The 19,477-nt window shown below is 48.5% G+C and overlaps 1 protein-coding gene across 1 annotated transcript in view; it reads right to left on the bottom strand.

The window, feature by feature from the left end:
• Window positions 1-2,187: 2,187 nt before the first annotated feature.
• Hmgcll1 (3-hydroxymethyl-3-methylglutaryl-CoA lyase like 1) overlaps window positions 2,188-19,477 on the bottom strand; it is a 71,927-nt gene continuing 54,637 nt past the window's right edge. The window contains exons 5-6 of the mRNA XM_023704832.1: window positions 6,011-6,136; window positions 2,188-2,289 (exon numbers count right to left, since the gene is read on the bottom strand). Coding sequence (XP_023560600.1) covers window positions 2,188-2,289; window positions 6,011-6,136 — 228 coding nt within the window. The remainder of the gene's footprint in view (window positions 2,290-6,010; window positions 6,137-19,477) is intronic.

A 19,477-nucleotide genomic window follows, 5' to 3' on the forward strand; every position in this document is an offset into this window, starting at 1 on the left:
ATATCTAAAGAAGAAACTTTCTTTCTTTGAGACAGGGTCTCACTATGGACTCTCCCGAGCTGGCCTTAGCAATCCTCAGTGCCCAGGCCTGCAGAATCCTGGGATCGCAGCCCTCCACCCAAGCATGAGCTTTCTTGTGGCAAACATGACTGTGTGGCGGCGGTCAAGGCACTGAAGGGAAGCCCTCAGCCGACTGGCCCAGCACCGCGCTCCAGGCCATGCCTGAGCATGTGTTGTCCTGTGGTTTGAAGAGTCCGTGTTTCTCATTTCAAAATAGCAACAGTGCTTCCTCTTTTCTTCGTTCTAGCATTCATCAGAAGATGCTTTTCCAAATACCTTAGGCCTCACTGTTCCGGAAGAGGAGAAAATGCCAAGCTCCTCAGGAGGTGGGATGCAAGCTCCATGTCCACGGATGCAGGTGCCCTGCAGCTGCCCAGCTGCCTGTGCAGGAGCTGCAGGAGACACATGGGGCAGGGCACGGGCACAGGCATGCCCAGCAGGGGCTGTGCTTTGTGTGAGGTGCGTTCTGCACCTTCCCACCCTAACCCGGGCCCCCGGGTCTCCGTATTCTGGAAGATCAGCTGTTACGCCCCTGCTCCAAAGTCATGTCACCAACTGAGTGAGCCTCCTCCATGGGAAGTTAGCTGTGATTTTGTTAGTCTTTTGTTAGCTTTTTTGTTTGTAATGTCTCCCTTGTGACTCTTTCTTAAGGTACATCTTTAAAGACGACTTAGCTGCAGGAAAAAGGAGCCAAATGAACACGCAGGAACACCACCTGCCCAAGCAGAGCAACCAGCAGGCTCCACAGGCTCGCACGACGTAAAGGAGCCTCGCTGCTGTTAGCACCCGGGCCTTGGGTTGATTTTTTATTTTAATGCTTTTGAAGACCATTTACTAGGCAGTTCACAATACCCACATTCATATATGGACTTATATTAAAATTTATTCAAGGATAAGATCACTCTGTTGTTGGAGAAGTCTACATAAAGAATAGAGCTGACATTCTAGGTTTACATGTCCTCATGCAGCTCCCTTATGACTTGCATAAAGTACAGAAATGTTTCCCTTGACGCAGACTCCTTCACTCTTCTCGGTCTCTAAATGTTTCCCTTGACGCAGACTCCTTCACTCTTCTTGGTCTCTAAATGTTTCCCTTGACGCAGACTCCTTCACTCTTCTCGGTCTCTGGCATTTACCTTTATGCCACCCTGCCGCTGCTTGCCCGTGCAGCACAACTTCTGCCACTTCACTTCAAAAAATGATCATTAAAAAGTCAACTGGAAATGATCTGATATAACTGAAGTACTGTACTGTAAATCAATAGAAAACAGCCTGTTGTATGAACTACAAATCACCTTGATGCTGTCAGGAGCTGAATGACACTTTCTTGGGTGATGTGGACGTGAACGCGTTATATGTATCCACCTGATCTCATCTCCACAACTTGGACACGGACCAAGGCCACACGTGGTGCCTTCTCAGCAGTGGGGACTCGTGTGCTGCACTTCCTGCATCTCTAACAGACGAAAGGTAAAGTGTGGCAAACTGGCTGCGTGGAGCCCACAGGAGCGGTCTTAATGTATTTCCAGGTATGGCATCTGGCCACTGACCACAGCCTCTCGGAACAAGATAAAGTTGGTGAAATAGTTAACAGATGTTATCCACACTTGAGACATAAAAGCCCCATTGCTAAAAACTGTGTCGGGTCAGATGGATATTTGGCTTTTAGTCCATGACTTGGCTGACTTGGCAAATGGAAAGCTGAGCCCGGAGGCCTGAGGCGCAGCGCAGAGCCCACACACCTGCCCCGTGCCACAGCCCCTCAGCTAGCGGCGGTGTGCGCCTCTAAGCCAGCTCGATTACATGGCAGCACATATTTGATTATTACGGAAATCTGATGCCAATTTCTACATCTACTAAATTAAAGTTATTTCTAGGAGACAAAGGAATAGAGTTTTTACTTGCAGTTCAAAAAAAAATGTCAACAAATTTTGTTATTTGTCTCAGTTTGCAATCTTCACTAGGAGCTGTATCCCCAGCTCCTGTCCAGGAGGAGCTTGACGAAAATGTCTTCTTCTTCACTCTTGTTCATTGCTTCATGCTTCAGAGTAAGTCAGCACTGATTTCCAGGTGAAGCTTGGTAGCTGAAAGGAATCGTCTCAGTCTTGGGTCACACATATGCTCGAGTCAGGCACTGAAAGATGCTTGTGCTACTTTAGAGTTTGTAGTTTTATTCACAGCTTTGCAAATAAAGTCACCAGCTTCCATCACTTTGTAGAGATTCACACCCTGGTCAGAAAAGGATGGCAGAACGGATGGGAAATCAGAAGTAAGACAAAAGCAGATGTCTCTTCATTTTATGAGTCATCACTTATTGATTTAAAATTGTTAAACATTGTGTTGTCCATTATGTATTCGGAGGATACCTGGTTTTTTAAATCATAGTTAGCATTTTATATTGTTCAAACATGTATTGAATCTTATCGCTGTAATAACATAAGCTAGACCATCCTAAATAACAGTGTGATTCAGGAAGACAGTTACAGATTTAGCAAACAGTCTACAAAATATTACTAATGCACAATCTAAGTGGTTTTAAGTTTACCGATCATAACTGAATTAGGAAAAAACCCCCAATATTTTTAGTATATAAGTAAACAAGCTTCACAAAGAGCCACAGATTACAGAAAAAATGAATGCATGACTTTTGTGCATTCAGAACCATTGCTACAGCTTTGCGGGAGGCCGCTGGAGGCTGGATAAAATGAAGCCACGCTTCGTGCACATCTGGAACTTCTTTGCCCGGGAAGCTGGACTGCTTTGGAGGATACATGGATCAGCAAAGGCTTAGGTAAATCCAAGGATGACAGATGCAAAGTGGGTAGAAGTGCAGCATCAGATCCTGCTCATCACCTCTGGGCGAGGAGTGACAGGAGGTCACCACCCAAGTCCACATCCAGCACTTTGTCCGTCACAGGATTAGGTGAACTGTCCACAGCTTTGCCCTTGTGCAACATTTCATGAGTTCCTCTGTCCTCCCTCATGCGAATCAGAAGCAATCGGGCTCCCAATTAAGCATACTCAGTCACCGCTGCTGCTGAACAGCAGCTATGAATGCCGTGGAAGTCAGAATGTCCCCTCCAAGAGACAAGTATAAATGTTCACAGGGGCTTTTATAACAATGATCATTTCAGAAAATGGAGATATTTTAATCATTTCTAGAAATGTTTGCACAATTTGGTTTAACACCCTAATTCGCTGTGATTTAGATGTGGCAAATGACAGCCTTCCTGGGTCTTTCATTTGCGCATTACATCCAGCAGGGGTTAACAGGGATATTTAAATTCATAATGTTCTTTTTTTCTTTTGCCAAGCACTACATTTATAACAATTATGCATGGAATTAGATGGTATATCATTTCCAGGGAGAATTCCTTTTTGGCCTTTATCATTTTTTAATTAACAGCTATTATTATGAGAGTATTACTATGAGATGATACTCCATTTATTTTTTTCTATGTAGGTACTGAGGATTGAATCTCAGGAGTGTAAGGCGCACCCCTATGCCAGACTCTTTTTTTTCTTTCCTGACTTCGAGACGAGATCTTGTTGAACTCACTAGGCTGGCCTTGGACTTGGGGTTCTCCTGCCGGGGGGGCCTCCTCGGCAGCTGGGGTTGCAGGCATGTGCTTCTATGCCTGGCTTTCATTTGCTTTTAAATTATTTATCAGGCACTTAAATAGGTCCGTGTGGGGTGATGCTTCCGGCGTTCCAGATCCTCCCTGCGACGTGGCTTCCGTGCTCAGGAGCTTGCACTCAGACCCGCAACGCGGCGGCTAGGAGAGGAGGAGGACGCACGGCACAGAGAAGGCGCTGGAGCAGAGCTGAGCGCAGGCGGCCACAGGCCGGCCGCTCTGGCACAGCAGGGCTTGGCCCAGCCGGCGGGAAGGCGGAGCTGCGCCTCGGGAGCGCGTGGCTGGGCCGTGCGGGAGCGCAGCCCTGCTGCAGGCTGTTCCCTCAGCCCGGCGTGGTCGTGCGTTGGTCCTTCTGTAGTTCTTGGTTGATTACAGGCGCACACAGGGCCACGCTCAAGGGGAACTCGGTGCCTGAGCACGAGGAGGCTCCGGTCTTCCGCCGCGCTCCCCCTGCAGCCCCTCGTCCTCCTCTCTCGCCAAAGCTTGGTCCGTTTCTTCCGTGTCTTCCCTCCCCTCCCTCGCCCCCCTGACCGTTTCCTGCCCACTTCCCCACACCTGCTCTCCACCTTGGTGCCCAGTTACGCTTCTGGTTTCTACACCAGAGAATCCGCGCAGTGCTCGCAGCGCGTCCCTTCGCTTCGCGTGAGAACGTGGTCCCTGGTGCGTCCGTTTTCCTAGAACCCTCTCAGGCTTCCTCACCTGCGTCTCCTTTGCGTGCTCACACTTTGTTTTAGAGAAAGCCTTCACTGGCAGCACGCAGGATGCGCTCGGAGGAGGTCTGAAGCCACAACCAGCGTGGAGGACGGACTCGTGGGAGAGCGGCCAGCACCTGCGCAGGGTCTTCACAGTGCGGGCAGCAGGGCGGGAGCCGTCCCCGCAGCGTTTCTGAAGTCCACCTCGCGGGGCCTGGTTACGGATTGGGCCTGGGATTCAAAGGACATTGGGTCCCACAGAGAACTTGGATTACTGGTCAGATTACAGCAGTGCTCCGGGCCATGGTCCTGCTTGAGCTGCACAGTTCTTCAGATAGATTTACACGTGCACATTCAGGGAGAGAACGTGACTTGACGAATGAGCTCCATCCACTTATCTAACCTACAGGAGAAGCTTACTTTAGCTTCAATCTGTCACATCCTCGGACAGAAATAATTGTGCTACTTTGCAAATGAAACAACATTTGTTCCTAACCAGAGAGAAGCGATTGCTTTCGGTGTTTATAGACAACAGCTGTTGGCATCTGGTGCCAAGTGGAAGCTCAATAAATATTTATCGAGCATCTTTATGTCACACACACTGAGTCGAATAAGCTATAATCATTGCTCTGTGGCTGTGCAGGAAGCTGGGCTTGTAAACAAGATTGCGACATAGCCTGGTGGTGAATTCAGAGGTAAAACCATGGAGAGCTGCAGGAAGCACAGCAGGAGGACCCTCCCGGCTGGGCTTTGGGGACAGCCAGAGTGACCCTGGAGGAAAAAGTGCTCAGGACAGTGGGGACTCACTTTCAAGGAGAACCCGAGTGTGTGTGTAAGACCCTTCCAGGTGAGGGTGCAGCATGACCACACGTGGTGGTGAGGACAAGGAGGACAGCTGGGAGCCAGGTGTTTCCGGAGCACCCATGAGTCGGGGGAGGAAGAGTGGAGACGCCAGACAGAGAGCATGGGCAATTCAGTGTGTAATCCAGGGGATGGCTTGTATGCCTCAGAAAACACTGTGGAAGGCTGGTTATCTGTGAGTTTTCTTCCTTTGACATTTCCCCCTAGAAAGTCTGACTGATAAAAATACAGATTATAGGTAGATGTGAGCCCACAGCATGTGGCCTTCCAGGTGCTGATTGGGAAAAGATTAGTGCCACCTGGTGCCTCAGGCGCGAAGTAGCCTTGAACTAAACTGTCCCACTGATCATTTGAAAAGTGCCTGGACTCGGGCACAAGCCCTTGCTGTCACCGAGCCCATCAGGAAAGGTCTCGGTCTCCCCTAAGGACGACCATGCAAAGAACAAAACTGCAAATCTACAAGCACAATAGCAAAGCTCAGAGGCTAACTCACAGGGCATGTGAAATCTAAACAGGGAATACACACAAAAGCACTCTGGAGCTCATGCCACACTACGGGAGGTGGCAACATTATTGGTGATGGGCTGTGGCAGTCCTTAGTTTATGAACCTTTTGAAAAAAAATTACTGTATTTTCCCACTGTGCATTTTTGCAAATGCGTAATAAAACTCTGACCTCAAAATTGCTTCCCGAATCTGAGAAGCACTCCCCTTTGAAGCTTTGGGAAACGCATGTGCGCTGACCTGCGCTACGGTCACTTACTGTGTGCACCCCCAGGCCATGAAGCATGTATATCAGGTCCTCGGTGGCCACGTTCCCAGAGGCGCCTTTTGCATACGGACAGCCACCCAGGCCGGACACTGCAGAATCCACCACGGTGATCCCCATCTGGAAGATAAACCAGAACACTTAAGGCTTGTTTCCCTATGACTGTAGGTTGCTTCATTTCTGCTGAGCCCGGGAAAAGGGCAAATCCGCAGTCTGAGCCTTTCCCCAAGTACCCCAGCCCCTTGTACTGCAGCCGCTCCCATGCTCATTTCTTTCCTGACCAGTCTTCTCTCTCAGACTAATAGATCCCTGTAAGGATCTCTGGGCCCAGAAGAATCTTGTATCAAAACTAATATTTTTCTTTCTTTCTTTTTTTTTTTTTTTTGATAACACACAACTCTGTAGGTGGTAGATCCTGAATAAGGCTATTGCTCTCCAAGGTCGTACAGACTCTCCGATTTCCTAGCTTTCTGGGACACCTTCAGATCAAATCTCAGCAATATGAGCAGAGAGGGAGGTGTGCCTTTCTGCTATGACAGCTGAAAGTTTGACGTCAGAAGATGCAGAAAGACCGAGTCCACTTCTTCCCTTTCGGGCCCTGAAAGAAGAAGGGCCCGACGGCGTCTGAAACGAGCCATTCCTGGGCAGAGCATCACGGAATGCTGCTGCACCCAGCCTGTCTGGGTTGGGGCCAGAGAATTTAACTTTTACGAAGGTCCCCATGGTTGCGGTGCTGCTTCTTGTCCTCTTTTCTTCCCTTCTTCCTCTGCCCCTCCCTCCTTCTCTCCCTCCCTCCCTTTTTCTTTTTCTTCCCCATCTGGCTGAAGATCAGCTGAGCCAACGCTGTCAAGTACTGTCATATGGTGACATTATGACATTTTTGTCATAACCAGTGAACACACGCTGATTTTCAGCTCTGTACCTTAGTCACATTTCTTGTGGCAATACTAGCAGCACCTGTAAAGGATTCTCACGGATGTCCTCTTCCGCGTCCAGAGCCCGTCAGCACGTCACATGCCTTTAGGACGCCGGGCTCCCGAGCTGCTTGACAACTGTGGGCTGTGGATTTCACAGTGTCTTTTGTGTGAGGTCAGGCTGGGACCACCGCACTTCAGAAGACCCCAGCATCGCAGCACCGCTCCCACAGTGTCCCACCAAGCGTGTCCATACTCCCGAAACTGTGCCTAATGCTGACCTTGGCCACCGGGCTGTGGCAGTGTCCACTGGGCTGCTCGCCGGCTTCCCTCCTCCCTTTCTGCACTGCATTCTGAAGCCAGTCCCCACGCCACTGACACGATAGCACCCACACCAGTCACTCCTAGGTCCTCAGTGTAGCATGTCTGTCTGTGCTCTTACATGTGTTCACTTGTGTGTTCGGACACTGACTCACATTAACAGGTGTGTGTAGGCAGTACTTTTGCACGCTGAGTTGAGAGTGCATACTTCCTCATGCACTCCCCTGCATAGCTCACTCACATGCAGCCAGCGGGAGCTCTCCCTGGCTCTTCTGAGCTGGCCAAGGGAGCGGCACTTTTGAGTTGCTTCTCTGGAGCTTTCCCTGCTGTGCTAACTTCACTCAACATTCACCAAGGGCCTCGAGGAAGGACTAGAGCTCTGCAGGCCTGGTCTTCACTGGGGACTGAGGCAAGTTCTCAGGCAGAGGCTGCAATGTGCCTCCATTTCTCCTTGTTGGCCTCTTCAGCATGGGAAGACAAGCAAGCTCTCTTCCCATGGTCCCCAGTCTTTCTCAAAGAATAGCTGAGAAGTTCAGTCATAGGCAGGAGCCAATAGAGACAGGACAGTGTATGCATATGTGGGATGGTTTACATTGGCTGTAAACCAAAATAGCAAGAATAAAGAATTATAAAAATGTGTAATATCCTATAGTAGTTGCACAAGGCAAACTTGGGGTGTCAGTCCATGGGGGGCCTGCCATGAGATCACACAGGGTTTCTTTTTTCACTTAAAGGCTAACATTGATCCACTTAAAGGAACCAAAATTTCACCTCAGAGACAGAAGTTTGGGCCCTCTCAGTCCTGTCTGCCCTTTGGGATTGACACTGGCTCTTAAACAATGTGGACACCGCACCAAGTAAATCCACGCTGCAGCGATGGTTCCAGCACTGCAGCCTGTCTCAGGTTCCCTCTGGGGTGCTCTCTTGCAGCTGGTATGGGACCCAAGGCAGAAGTTCTGACCCCTTCACCCATTATCTGTCACGTGCCTGAGTTGGCTTTCATCTGCAGATGCTGGGTTCCTGGGCTGCAGAAAGGCAGCTTTCCAAGGAAAATGGTATTGAAAGAAGGCCTCCAAACGCCCAGAGTGAAGAGAGCAGGAGGCGCTGCTGGGAAGGGGCTGGCGGCAGCCCTCGCGCACCCTGCTTGTGGCACTCTGGCTTCTGCTCTCACTGAAGGTTGAACTGCAGTCACAGGAGACCAGAGAGGAAGCACACTGCTGCCTGGTCAGAACAGCACGAGAGAGAGGCTCAGTGGACTTTGGGGACAGTGAAGGAACAAACCACTCCGCATCTTCTCAGGGAGGCCAACATGGCCCGTCACTTTGGCAAAAGTGAAAGAGAATTTGCAGTACAGCAGCCAGAGTCAGGAAGAGCTCGTAGGTGGCTGAGGCTGCAGTAGATAACAGCCAGCAACCATAAGACCATAAAGCATGTTCCACCTCACAGTAGACTAGCAATTGAAAAGAAGAGTGACACTATGACACTTCATTCATGCTAAGATTTGTTTTAAATATCGATAATTAAATTGTATATTATAGAGAGAGTGTGGTGGTGCACACCTGTAATCTCCGGACTCGGGACTGAGGAAGGAGGATTGTTGCAAGTTCTAGGCCAACCTTGGCTGCATAGTGAGACCTTGTCTCAGAAGAAAAAAACAAGATAAGTAAATTGTGTAACAATAGAGTATGAAACAATCTACAACCTAAACCAACACATCTCACCAAGGAAATGCTGTGTTACGGAAGTCAGGCTCCAAAGCAGGCACACGGAAAGGGTCCCTCTACAAATCCCTAAAGGACACCTGCTGATCAAAGCCAACGTGCAGAGCCCAGTTTCCCTCCAGCAGGGGACAGCGGACGGGCCAAAGTCGAGCTTCCCGGCAGCCCACCTTCCGCTCCCTGAGCTGCGCTGCCTACACTGGTGACAGGTCTTGGTGACAGTGGTGACCTCATCTGTGGGCTTTTCCTCACATGTATACCTCAGCAAGCATCCAAGCCATAATGCCACATTTTTGGAACCAGAGGTAAACTGGCAAACACACGACTAAGAATACAAGCTGGAGTTTCTGTGGTGAACAATTGATAATCTTTCTGAAGTTGCCAATACCCAGTGTTCTGGAAATTCATTATCAGGGAAGTTCAGCTTGGGGCTGGGGAGATATCTCAGTGTTCTAAGAACGTGGCTGGCAAGCACAAGGACCCAAGTTCCATCCCAATACTGCAAGCCATGCCATGAAACCAGGCATGGTGGTGCATGCCTATGATCTAGAGCCGGGAGGCTGAGACAGGAGGGTCACCAGGAGTCTGAACTGTGTAGTGAGACCCTGTATCCAACAAATAAAAAATAAAAAAGAAAGTTCACTTATTGACAGTTAAATTGGGTTAAATTAATAGGCATTGGGAGAGGATGGGCCCCCACAGACGGGGTCGGAGCGGAAGAGGAGAGAACACCAACACCACGGCTGGAGGCGCATCTGCAGAGGGCGAGGGCTGCAGCATGGTGCCCATTGGACCACCCCTCCCTTCCTTTCCCCAAAGCCCTCTGTTCTCTCTGTGTCACGGAACTGAAGGTCCTGCCACACCCCTTGCGGCACAGGTCCGTGGGCTCAGGCCGAGGGTTTCATAGTGGCTCAGTGGCTGTTCACGGGAGTCGACTGGTGGTTGCAGTTTGACGTGAATTGCACCTACTTGTGACTTGGCTCTGTAAAATGTTACTGGAGCAGAGCCCTTTCAGCACACACACACACACACACACACACACACTCACACACACACACCTCTTGGGAGTCACTGTTCTCGGTAACCTTTCTTGTGTGTAACCTCCTTCCTTCTAGAAATACAGTCTGTGATATCTGGGAGACAAGAGTTTGGCATAGCTGACAAACAACGGTTGGGGGTTGTTTTTCTCCCATCATGGCTCTTTTTAGAAATATTTTTAAAATTCCAAGTGTATAATTACATAAGAAATAAAAGAAAATAAATATCTTTAGTTGACTCTCACTGCAGTTCTGATATTTAAGAAAGAAAACCTGAAAACAATTCAAATGTCTCAAAATGGCACTAACTTCACCACTTACGACGAACGATAAATGGTAAGTAAACGTGCCAGTCATGGAGCCGAAGCGGTTACAGAACGTCATCACAGCACGCGCCATTCTGACACAGTTTTTCAGTGACAATGGGACTCGAAGCATTGCAATTGCTAACAACACTGGTGCTGATGGGTAGTGGAATTATAGGTGATTCCATTTATCTTATTCTATTTTGTTTTTCAATATCTTGACTAGAGTTGTATAATAATAAATGGAATGATTTGGAAAAAATCAAAACCTGAATTTCTAAGTTAATAAAACCTCAGAGACAATCAGTTGATTACGGGAAAACAAAACGTGGTGCGCACGTAGTGGGGCAGCAGGGGGCTGCCGGAGAGCGAAGCCCCTCGTGGCCGCAGCGCGGACGTCCGGCTCGCCGCCGCTCCTGCTTCGCGGGGTCTGGGGATGCGGACGATGTGCCCTGAGCTCGCATGGCTGGTCGCGCGGGACAGGACAGGCGGCAGCAGGCGGAGCCCGAGCGCCGAGTTCCAGCTGCACTGCGGCAGAGGCAGGCTGTGTGCACCGCGCGCACGCTGTGCATGTCGTGCAGTGTGGAGAAGGACTTCGGATGTCTGCACATGCGTGAGTAGTACAGGCTTTAGAAGATAGATATGCATTTGGCCCCATTTACACACCCATCGAAACGGCGCATGGCCCCTCCCTCATAAATACGCACATTTTTAGGTTTTTAATGCATCCATTGGAATAATTTAAAAAGTATAAATCAATAAAATTATATCCTCTTCTAAGTAAACTCCTTTGCATATTTCTAGTCATCACCTTATAATAATCTCCCTCTTCTTGCCATTTGAAATGCATCTTAGCACCAAGTCAGCAGGTTCCCAACAGACGGTGAAGGTAAGAACGATCTCCTCTAGGGACTACTCGTAAAGACAGAAAATGTCACACAAACAACTGTGCCCACCACTGAAGTTATAACGGTGCAACACGTACGCGAAATAGTGAACGGGCCACGCAGCCCGCTTTGTCGCGGACATTCGGAATTACAAGGTCACCTCAGAAGGATGCCCAGCACCCTGAGCCTTTTCTCGTGAAGAGCGCTGCTTTCCGGCTCGACCCCTTGCTCACGTGTGTACCTGTGTGCGTGCGTGCGTGCCTGTGTGCGTGTGCATGCCTGTGTGCGTGTGCGTGCGTGTGTGCGTGCGCGCAGCACACCCACGCGTTTTCTGTGCTGCTCCGCACCGCTGCGCTCGCTTGTTCTGCAGCGCGGCTTGCTCCAGCGAGCGACCGCAAGGTGGCGATGCGGCTCTGGAATCCCCCACATCCACAGCAAGTCTATCGGCCAGATTGCCTGAATTCCAGATAAACACGGTGTCACTTTGGCGCCGAACGCACGGAAGTGTAGCTTAGTGCATGCAGGGGTTCCGCTTGCGTGTCCTTCCTCGATGTGAAGGGCCTATGAAGCACGTTCTGGTGGCTGAGAGCGCCCAAGTCCTGTAACCCTGAACCGCACCATGAGAAGCAGTCACTACTCCATTTTCACTCTTATCACAAAAGAATGCCTTTCTCTAAGCTAAAAACAAAACCCTCTCCCAGGTCCGAAGTGCCTTCTCTGGTGCCCACTTTCCCCTCGTGAACTCGCAGCTCAGCCCAGCCCAGCGGCCCAGGGGGCCTCTGCTCGGTCCTGCGGCAGTGTGGCCAAGGCTCAGCAGAGCAGAGGGACGCAAAGGAGAGTGATGTGCACTTAAGAAGTGAGAGCTTTGATGTCGTTATTCATGCTTTTATGTGAGATCTCTCAATTTTGGGGAAAAATCCTCACTGCCCCACTAATCACCGCCTGAGAAGCGGATAGATTACTGTGTTTGCTACACTTACTGATCTTTTATGTGCTACATTCATGCTGCATAAACGTGGCATTGTACACAGAGATAGGTGTAAGAAAGCACAAAGGCATGTAAAGAGGGAAGCTCAGCTTCCGCAGGACCCAGAAGACGGTGAGCAGACTTCGCAAGCCTATTGAATGTTTATTTTGTCACAGGAATTGCTCTTCATGTTTCCTGTGTGGGAAGTTTGCAAAGCCAGCGGCCACGGCTTCCTTGCTTCGCTGGTGAGGAACCGAAGGCTCGCAAAGGCCAAGGACAGGGCCTCCTTGTGCAGCTGGTGTGAGCCCAGGGGGAGCGGAACACCTGTAGTACTGTCCAAGATTGATTATGGCCCTAACACAAGGGGACCCGCCAGGAGCGTCACCGAGCCCTTCACATCAGAGGCCCCCGACTTTTGGGCAACTGGAACTGGTTCTGTGGAGAACAATTTTTCCAAGATTGATTAGGGGAGGGCTCAGGATGAATCAAGGGCATGCACGTGCGCAGTTGGCGGCAGGCCTCCGCTCCTGTGAGCATCTCGAGCCGGCTGACCGGCCAGGGTGAGGGCTGACTTAGCCCCAGGGCCCAGAGAGCTCTGGTTTGTGGCACAGGCACTGTGCACTTGGCTTCACTGAACTCCTCACACTACTGCAGGAGGCAGGGTCGGCATTGCTAAGATCACACTAAGAAATCCGAAGTCTTCATTTCCTCACTGGACTTTCTTCATCTTCTGAAAGTTTCCACAAAACAGCACAAATATCAAGCCCCCAGGAAATAAATGCTTTCTGTCCTAATAATTGCATTTCTAGGAACGTGCCCCTCAAGTAGCCAGAAATGCTGATACAGATTTATGTTTGAGGATGGGCATTCTGTGTAGCATTGCTTGTGAAAATAGAACTAAATCCTTAAGACAAAAGAACAACAAAAATCAAAGTAAACAAATCATATATGACAGACTATTATGAAAGTTAAACATTTGCAAAAGCATTCAATGATTTGGAAAACATAATGATGAAGAAATAGAAGATAAAAGAACACACAACTTTGGTGCAATTTGTTGATGTTTCTAGATTTTGTTCAGTGTCTTGTAATAAATGCATCCCATTCATTAGCAGACAAATGCCCCTTACTAGTAAGTGTGCTCTGCCCTCACTGTCATTCCTTTACTCTGCCAGTACAAGATTCTCAAAATCATACTAAGATACCTCAGTTCTGGATTCTTGGACTAAATTTAAATTCTCTAGATTTTTTTTTCAGTACTATCTACTTTTGCATTCTCTTGCTTGGAAGCTCCTCCTTTTGTTTGCCTCCTCGGTTTATAATAAACTGACATTAGCAAAACTAGGCCAGGGCTCCTTAAACTTTAGCCAGAATGTGAGCTGAAGCCTGAGCTGGTGCCTGACAGGGTGCACTTTCTGAATATATGAAAGCTGGTGGTCCCCAGAACACTCAAGTGGCGAGACTAGAGGCAAGCTGACAGCTAGCAGTGCTTCCTGCGTCAGCCCAGCAGCTACCTTCCCCAGCATGCAGCTCTGCTCAGAAGTACCTGAGCTCTGACTTAAAATGCAGTTTCATGTTCTGTGCTAAAGTCTGAATGCTTTTCTTCCCAACTCCAAATACATGCAGCATTTCAAATTCCAAAATGATTTCTGTACACCACTTAAGTGGAAATTGACCTTGGGCTCATCTGTCTCAGCACTGCGGAGTGCCAGTGCTTCGCCCACAGTCCATGTCTCCTCCGCACGCTCAGCTGCCTGGCATCACTCTGCTACCCTCATGGCCCAGTGTGAGTATGTGTGCGGCTCAGACAGTGGCACAGAGGAAGTCACTGGGGCCATTTCTGCAGGTCTTCCAGAAACATCTTCCTTGACAGGCAGATACAAATGACACTGGGGTGAGGAGCTGGGGAGCCAAACAGAAGAAAGCCTGGGGTCCTGGGGCCCGTGTGCAGGGGAGACGCCCGGTGGCACGCGAGGGGGGAGGGGTGAGCAAGCAGTGTTGGCAGCGGATCCAGCAGGACGCTCCACAGGGTCCCGCTGGACTGATGCCCACCGTCTTTCTGGCTTTCTCTATTGGGTTGCCTTTCATTTTCACTTTTTCTATAACTTCTCCTTTCTTAAGTAAACACTTTTATCAGTCCATTTCCTTTTTTTTATTTTTTAATTTAATTTAATTTAATTTAATTTTTCAACAAATAATACACTGCATATATTCTTCTTAGTGGTTAATTGCTGTACAAGAGTCCATTTCCTTTTAACATTTTGCCCTCTCAACTACTAGGAGATGCCTTCAGGGGCGCAGTGTACCTCTGCTGTCATGTTTTGTCTCCGAAACCAACTCGCACGGAAGCAGTGAGGGGCTTGTGATCTCAGTCCCTTGGTGGAGCTGTGCTTCCCATTTCACTTTTGTGCAGAGAGCCCATGACATAGTACTACATGCTTTAAGCAATCAATTATCTCGTAGAGCAACTAAAATAAATTTTAAAAAAGGTAATGTGTTTGTCTTCACATTCTCGTTGTTAAACTGCAGATAGTTAAGAAAAATGGCCAGTGAGTGAGTTCACTGAACTGATGCCATTAGCAAGGTTTGAGTCCCCAGCAGGGAGCAGCACAGGCAGGGCCAAGCTGCCAATGAGGCGAAGTGCAGGAAGAGCGCACAGTCTGGGGCTGAAGTACTGACCGGCCAAGTTACTTAAATACAGGATGACCAAGTGCTGCATATTTTTCATTAATTTTTATAAGAGAATAACAGGAAATATAAAAAGACAATTTGATCAAATTTATTCAATACAAGAATCAGCTTGTTAAATTGACACCTGCCTGTGTGATGCTCATGGTCAGTGATTGCAAGGTTTGTTCTCGAGGACAGATTGGTCTAAATTTGCACTGTCATCTCATAACTGTGTGATCTTGAGATTATTATTTTACTTTCTGATCTGGTAACTGGTGAGACACCAATGAGATCTTCACTAGCGCAATCATGAATGCTGGGTTAAGGGGAGAGGGACGAGTGAAGGGAGTATCTGCGAAGGGTACAGATGCAGGCAGAAGACATGGTGCCTGCACAAGAAGCTGTGGAGAAGTGGAGGGGTGTGTGAAGGGAGTAAGACTGGGGTCGTTTAGGAGGCATTTACCTTGTGAATCGTAAAAGACAGCTAATCCAATGAAGAAAAGAATGATGTCCAAGAAGAGAAGAAGAACAAAGAGAAACCTTCATGGATGAGGATGAATTGCATATTAGGGCAAAGGCAGGAAGGTGAATCCAGAAGTTGTAGAAAAATGACCTCTGCAGCAGGAAAAGGGATGCTAGGTAGAGATTCCGAGATGCATTCAAAGAGCAAGGACCCTGAGGCTCTGCAGAAAAGTGATAGGCAACCTTCTGAACATACAGCTTTGAGTTTATCTGTTAAGAGTTTAGGAAGACCATTTTGTATCTATATATTCAAAATGGTTAGGATAGATATATAGCTATGTTCTCTTAATCCAAGGAATAGAGGGATTTGTTCTAATAGTGTTTGTAAATAGGATATCAGGTCTGTACAACAAATAACCACTAGGAAGGCAGTATGCAGTGTGTTAATTATTGGAACTGTCCTACCAATTTGATTTGAAAATGTCTAGTTGCTATTTATTTCTCAATAAAATTATGGGAAAAAGGTTCAAGATGATTTTAGTTATACCTCATTTAACAATCTATTTATTTAAAAACTATTTGGACTTAACAGTTATATCCCATCTTTTTTGTAGAGTTCTGTACATCTTATTATGGATTGACAGTGTCTTTTTTGTACAGTACCTTGTTCATATAGTACCATATTTTTTGCTGAGTATAAAGTACTGTTCCTATGTTGTCATACATTACATTATTGCATGTAAGAGTTATTCAAATAAAACTAAAGCCATCAAAAAAAAAGTCTAGGAAGGCATGGGCCATCGTGGGCTGGCTGCTCGGCACTGCTTCTCTGGGGATCAGCCCCCATACTCTTCTGTGAGTTCTCAGAGAGAGGTTGATGGCCTCAGTGGGAACGTGGATGTGCAGAGGAAGAGACGGACCCCCAGAGAATGCTGTGAACAGCACCCGTGAAGGCAGATGCAATGTGTGCGCTTCAGAATGACCTGCAACGTGCTACATTTTGTAACCATATCTTTAGACAAGTAACTGGTCAACCAGTGGAACAACAGATTTTACAAAGTAAACCCCACAGCTCTCATAGTTTCAGGGAGCTATCAGAGTCATGTAGCTAGTCAGGTACAGAGATGACCTAGACTGCAAATCTGGCTTTCTTTGTTTTCTAGAAATTCTCTGGGAAGAGTTAAAAACTTAGAGTTCCAAATTGGATGCGAGACACCTGCCTAATAATATAAGAATGGAGCTACTATTAAGTAAAAATAAAGAAGTAAAGAATAAATGATATTACAAGAGAACAATTGAAAATATAGTGTTTTGATAAAATATGAATATTCTATTAATATTCCAAAAACAAAGAGGGCTTATGAAAACGCAAGGACAAATTCAAAGTAGCAGCTCTATCTATATCACTATCTCACTGTATCACCTATGTCATGTATGTCGCCTATGTCTACATCTACACCTACAGCTATATCATATTTTATCTGTGTTATTTATACCTGTGTCTTACCTATCCTATATCACCCATATCACCCTGCCATAACACTGCACCACCTATGCCACCTAGGTTGCCTCTATCCACAGGTGCATCGTCTGCGTCTCTAGCTCCAGATCTCTTCCCTCTGTCCTCTCTTCCTACCTTCATGCATACCATGGCACAGCACCCAGAACACAAGCCACGGGCCACAGGTTTTTGGAGGTGTAACTCAATAAGTAACACACACAGAGCCACACAAGCACAGCCCTCCATTCTGAGTGGGGCACTAATTTGTTTCTCCCTTAATCATCTTCTCTTGAGAGTCCTAATGCTGTTTCCTGGAGCTGCCCCCTTGGTGCTTTGTTGTCAGAGCCCTGGTTGCTGCTGCCTGGACCTCAGCTGGGTCAGTCCTGCTCTCCTCGGGCTTGGGGCAGACAGAGAACCCCTCTTCTTGAGAGGGAAGATGAGCAGTGCAGTGTCCTACGGTGAGCTGTGCGGAGACAGAAACGCAATCCGAAGCCAGGAAAGTAAACAGATTTGACTCGAGTCCAGTCCTCCCCAAAGTTCCGCTTTGCTTTCCATCTAGTTCTTCCTGAAAAACATTCTCTGTGAACTGTGCTGAGTACCTCACATTGGAGACTCTACGAGCAGGTACTTCTGCTCCATCCACTCATAACTGAGAAAACTGAGACCTAATATAATCAGGCCTAAAGTCACACATTTGGTCAGAAGTAAAGCTTGATTCAGGGCCAGGCGGAAGCCCTTCCAAGTCTCTGCTGGGACTTGTCTGCTATGTCATCAGACTCGAAGACAGGGAAGGGAAAGGACAAGGGCAGGGAACAGCATGGGCTTTGGATGGTGGTTCAAGAGGAAGGTGGTGAAGGAAGGGTATTCCCCAAGGAGACAGCACATTGAAAAGAGGCACGCACGATAAACAGGCCAAGCCTTTACTGAGCTCTTCCTGTGGCCGCCTCATTGTGCATGGCTGTAAGAAGCACTGAATGCCTTGCGGTAGCTGGTGTCGGGTCTTCAGAGAAGGTGGGAACACAAACGTGGGTGTAATTCTAGTTATGGGTATATGCTAGTTACACACGAGATGCGGCAGGTTCAGAGCTGACCAGCACAGCTGGAAAACACGATCAGGTCACGTTGGGACAGTTGTACATAATGATATTAGCAAAGATGGCAAGGTGGCTGAAGAGCTGCAGTCACCCAGAAGGTAGACACAGTCTGTGTGCTCTCACCGCGAAACCGACAGAGCTGGCTCTCGGTTGACTGTGAGGGCTAGTGTCTGGCCGTGTAATATGCCTGACTTTTAAGGGTCGGCACTCAAGTGCGACCTCCCAGCCTCTGATGTGCTAAAAGCTAGTGAAGGCCTCGCTCCGCAGCCGGTGAAGCCCTGTGCTCCCACGGCCTCTGGGGCCTTCCTCCACGCCTTAGGCTTTCTGTGAACGCTGAATGGAGCCAACTCTCCCTGTAGCATCTAATTCCACTGGAAAGGTACAGACACAGTGAAACGGCCCTCACGTTCCATTGCTGGGACACAGCACGACTCCCATGCCTGAAAGGAGCACAGCTTCTTAGTTAGTGCTCCGGAAGTCTCAGGCCCTGCGTAACCCGAAGGCTGCCGGGCAGCTCACACCACGAGAGCCAGGAAGCAGAGGAGCGAGAAAGCGGGGAGGGAGACTGCGCTGCCGACGCGCCCCTGTGCCGGCCAGGCCCACCGCCCGCTCGCACTGCATGAGCCACCTGGAGGTCCGCTCACCTTCCTTATTTTTAAAACATGAAAATGTAGAGGCAGGGGTGGCGGTGCATGCTTGTCATCCCGGCACTCTGACCTGCTGCGGAAGGAGGACCACAAATTCAAGGCCCGCTGGGGCAACTAAGCACCATAGGACCCTGTATCAAAATAAAAAATAAAAAAGGGTTGGAGCTTAGCTTAATGTGAAAGCCCTGCACTTATGTCCCAGAACTGGAAGGAAAAGAAAAGAAGGAAGGAAGGAAGGAAGGAAGGAAGGAAGGAAGGAAGGAAGGAAGGAAAGAAGGAGAGAGAAAATCATGTCTGTAGGTAGCAATCCTTAGTTCTCAGTAAAATTAGGTGTTATTTCACTCATTAGCTAGGCAATTTGTAGGAAAAAAAGCACATGATGACTTAAGAAATATAAACCAAGTATCTATTGAACAGAGCCAGTAGATATGACCGAATACCATCTGAGTAGGGCTCCAGAAAGCACTCTGCCTGCACCCTGAGGCAGAAATGGTGTTCTCTGCACCTCGGACTTTTTAGAAACACAGCGCTGCAACAGCCTCCTGCCAGCCTACCTGTGCACAGCCTCACACAAGTCTAGTGCAGCGGCTGCCCACGGCCCTGCCTGCTTGATTTCCCAAGCTTTCAAGGCAGCTTGAATCTTCCTAGGTTCAGCCAAGAGAAGGCTCTGATGGGAGAGAGAAGCCAGAACATTTCCTGCTGTCTGAGTTCTCCGGCTCTTCTCCAGCAGAGTGTCTCCTCTGCAGCTCCCGGTGCCCTCTGCTGACCACAGAAAAACTGACCCTGGCCTCAGCCCCCTCCTGTTGCATCCAGAAATCTCCAGAGCACAGATTTTGGTTGCCCTGCTGCTGAGGGGCCCCACTGCTGCCATTTAGCCCTTGCGAAGCCCCCAGAGTGACTTTTTCAGAGTGAGTCACCGGAGTGTGAGCTGCAAGGAG

This window comes from Octodon degus, unplaced genomic scaffold, assembly GCF_000260255.1.
Source record: "Octodon degus isolate 3935 unplaced genomic scaffold, OctDeg1.0 scaffold00205, whole genome shotgun sequence".
NCBI classification, from domain to species: Eukaryota; Metazoa; Chordata; class Mammalia; order Rodentia; family Octodontidae; genus Octodon; species Octodon degus.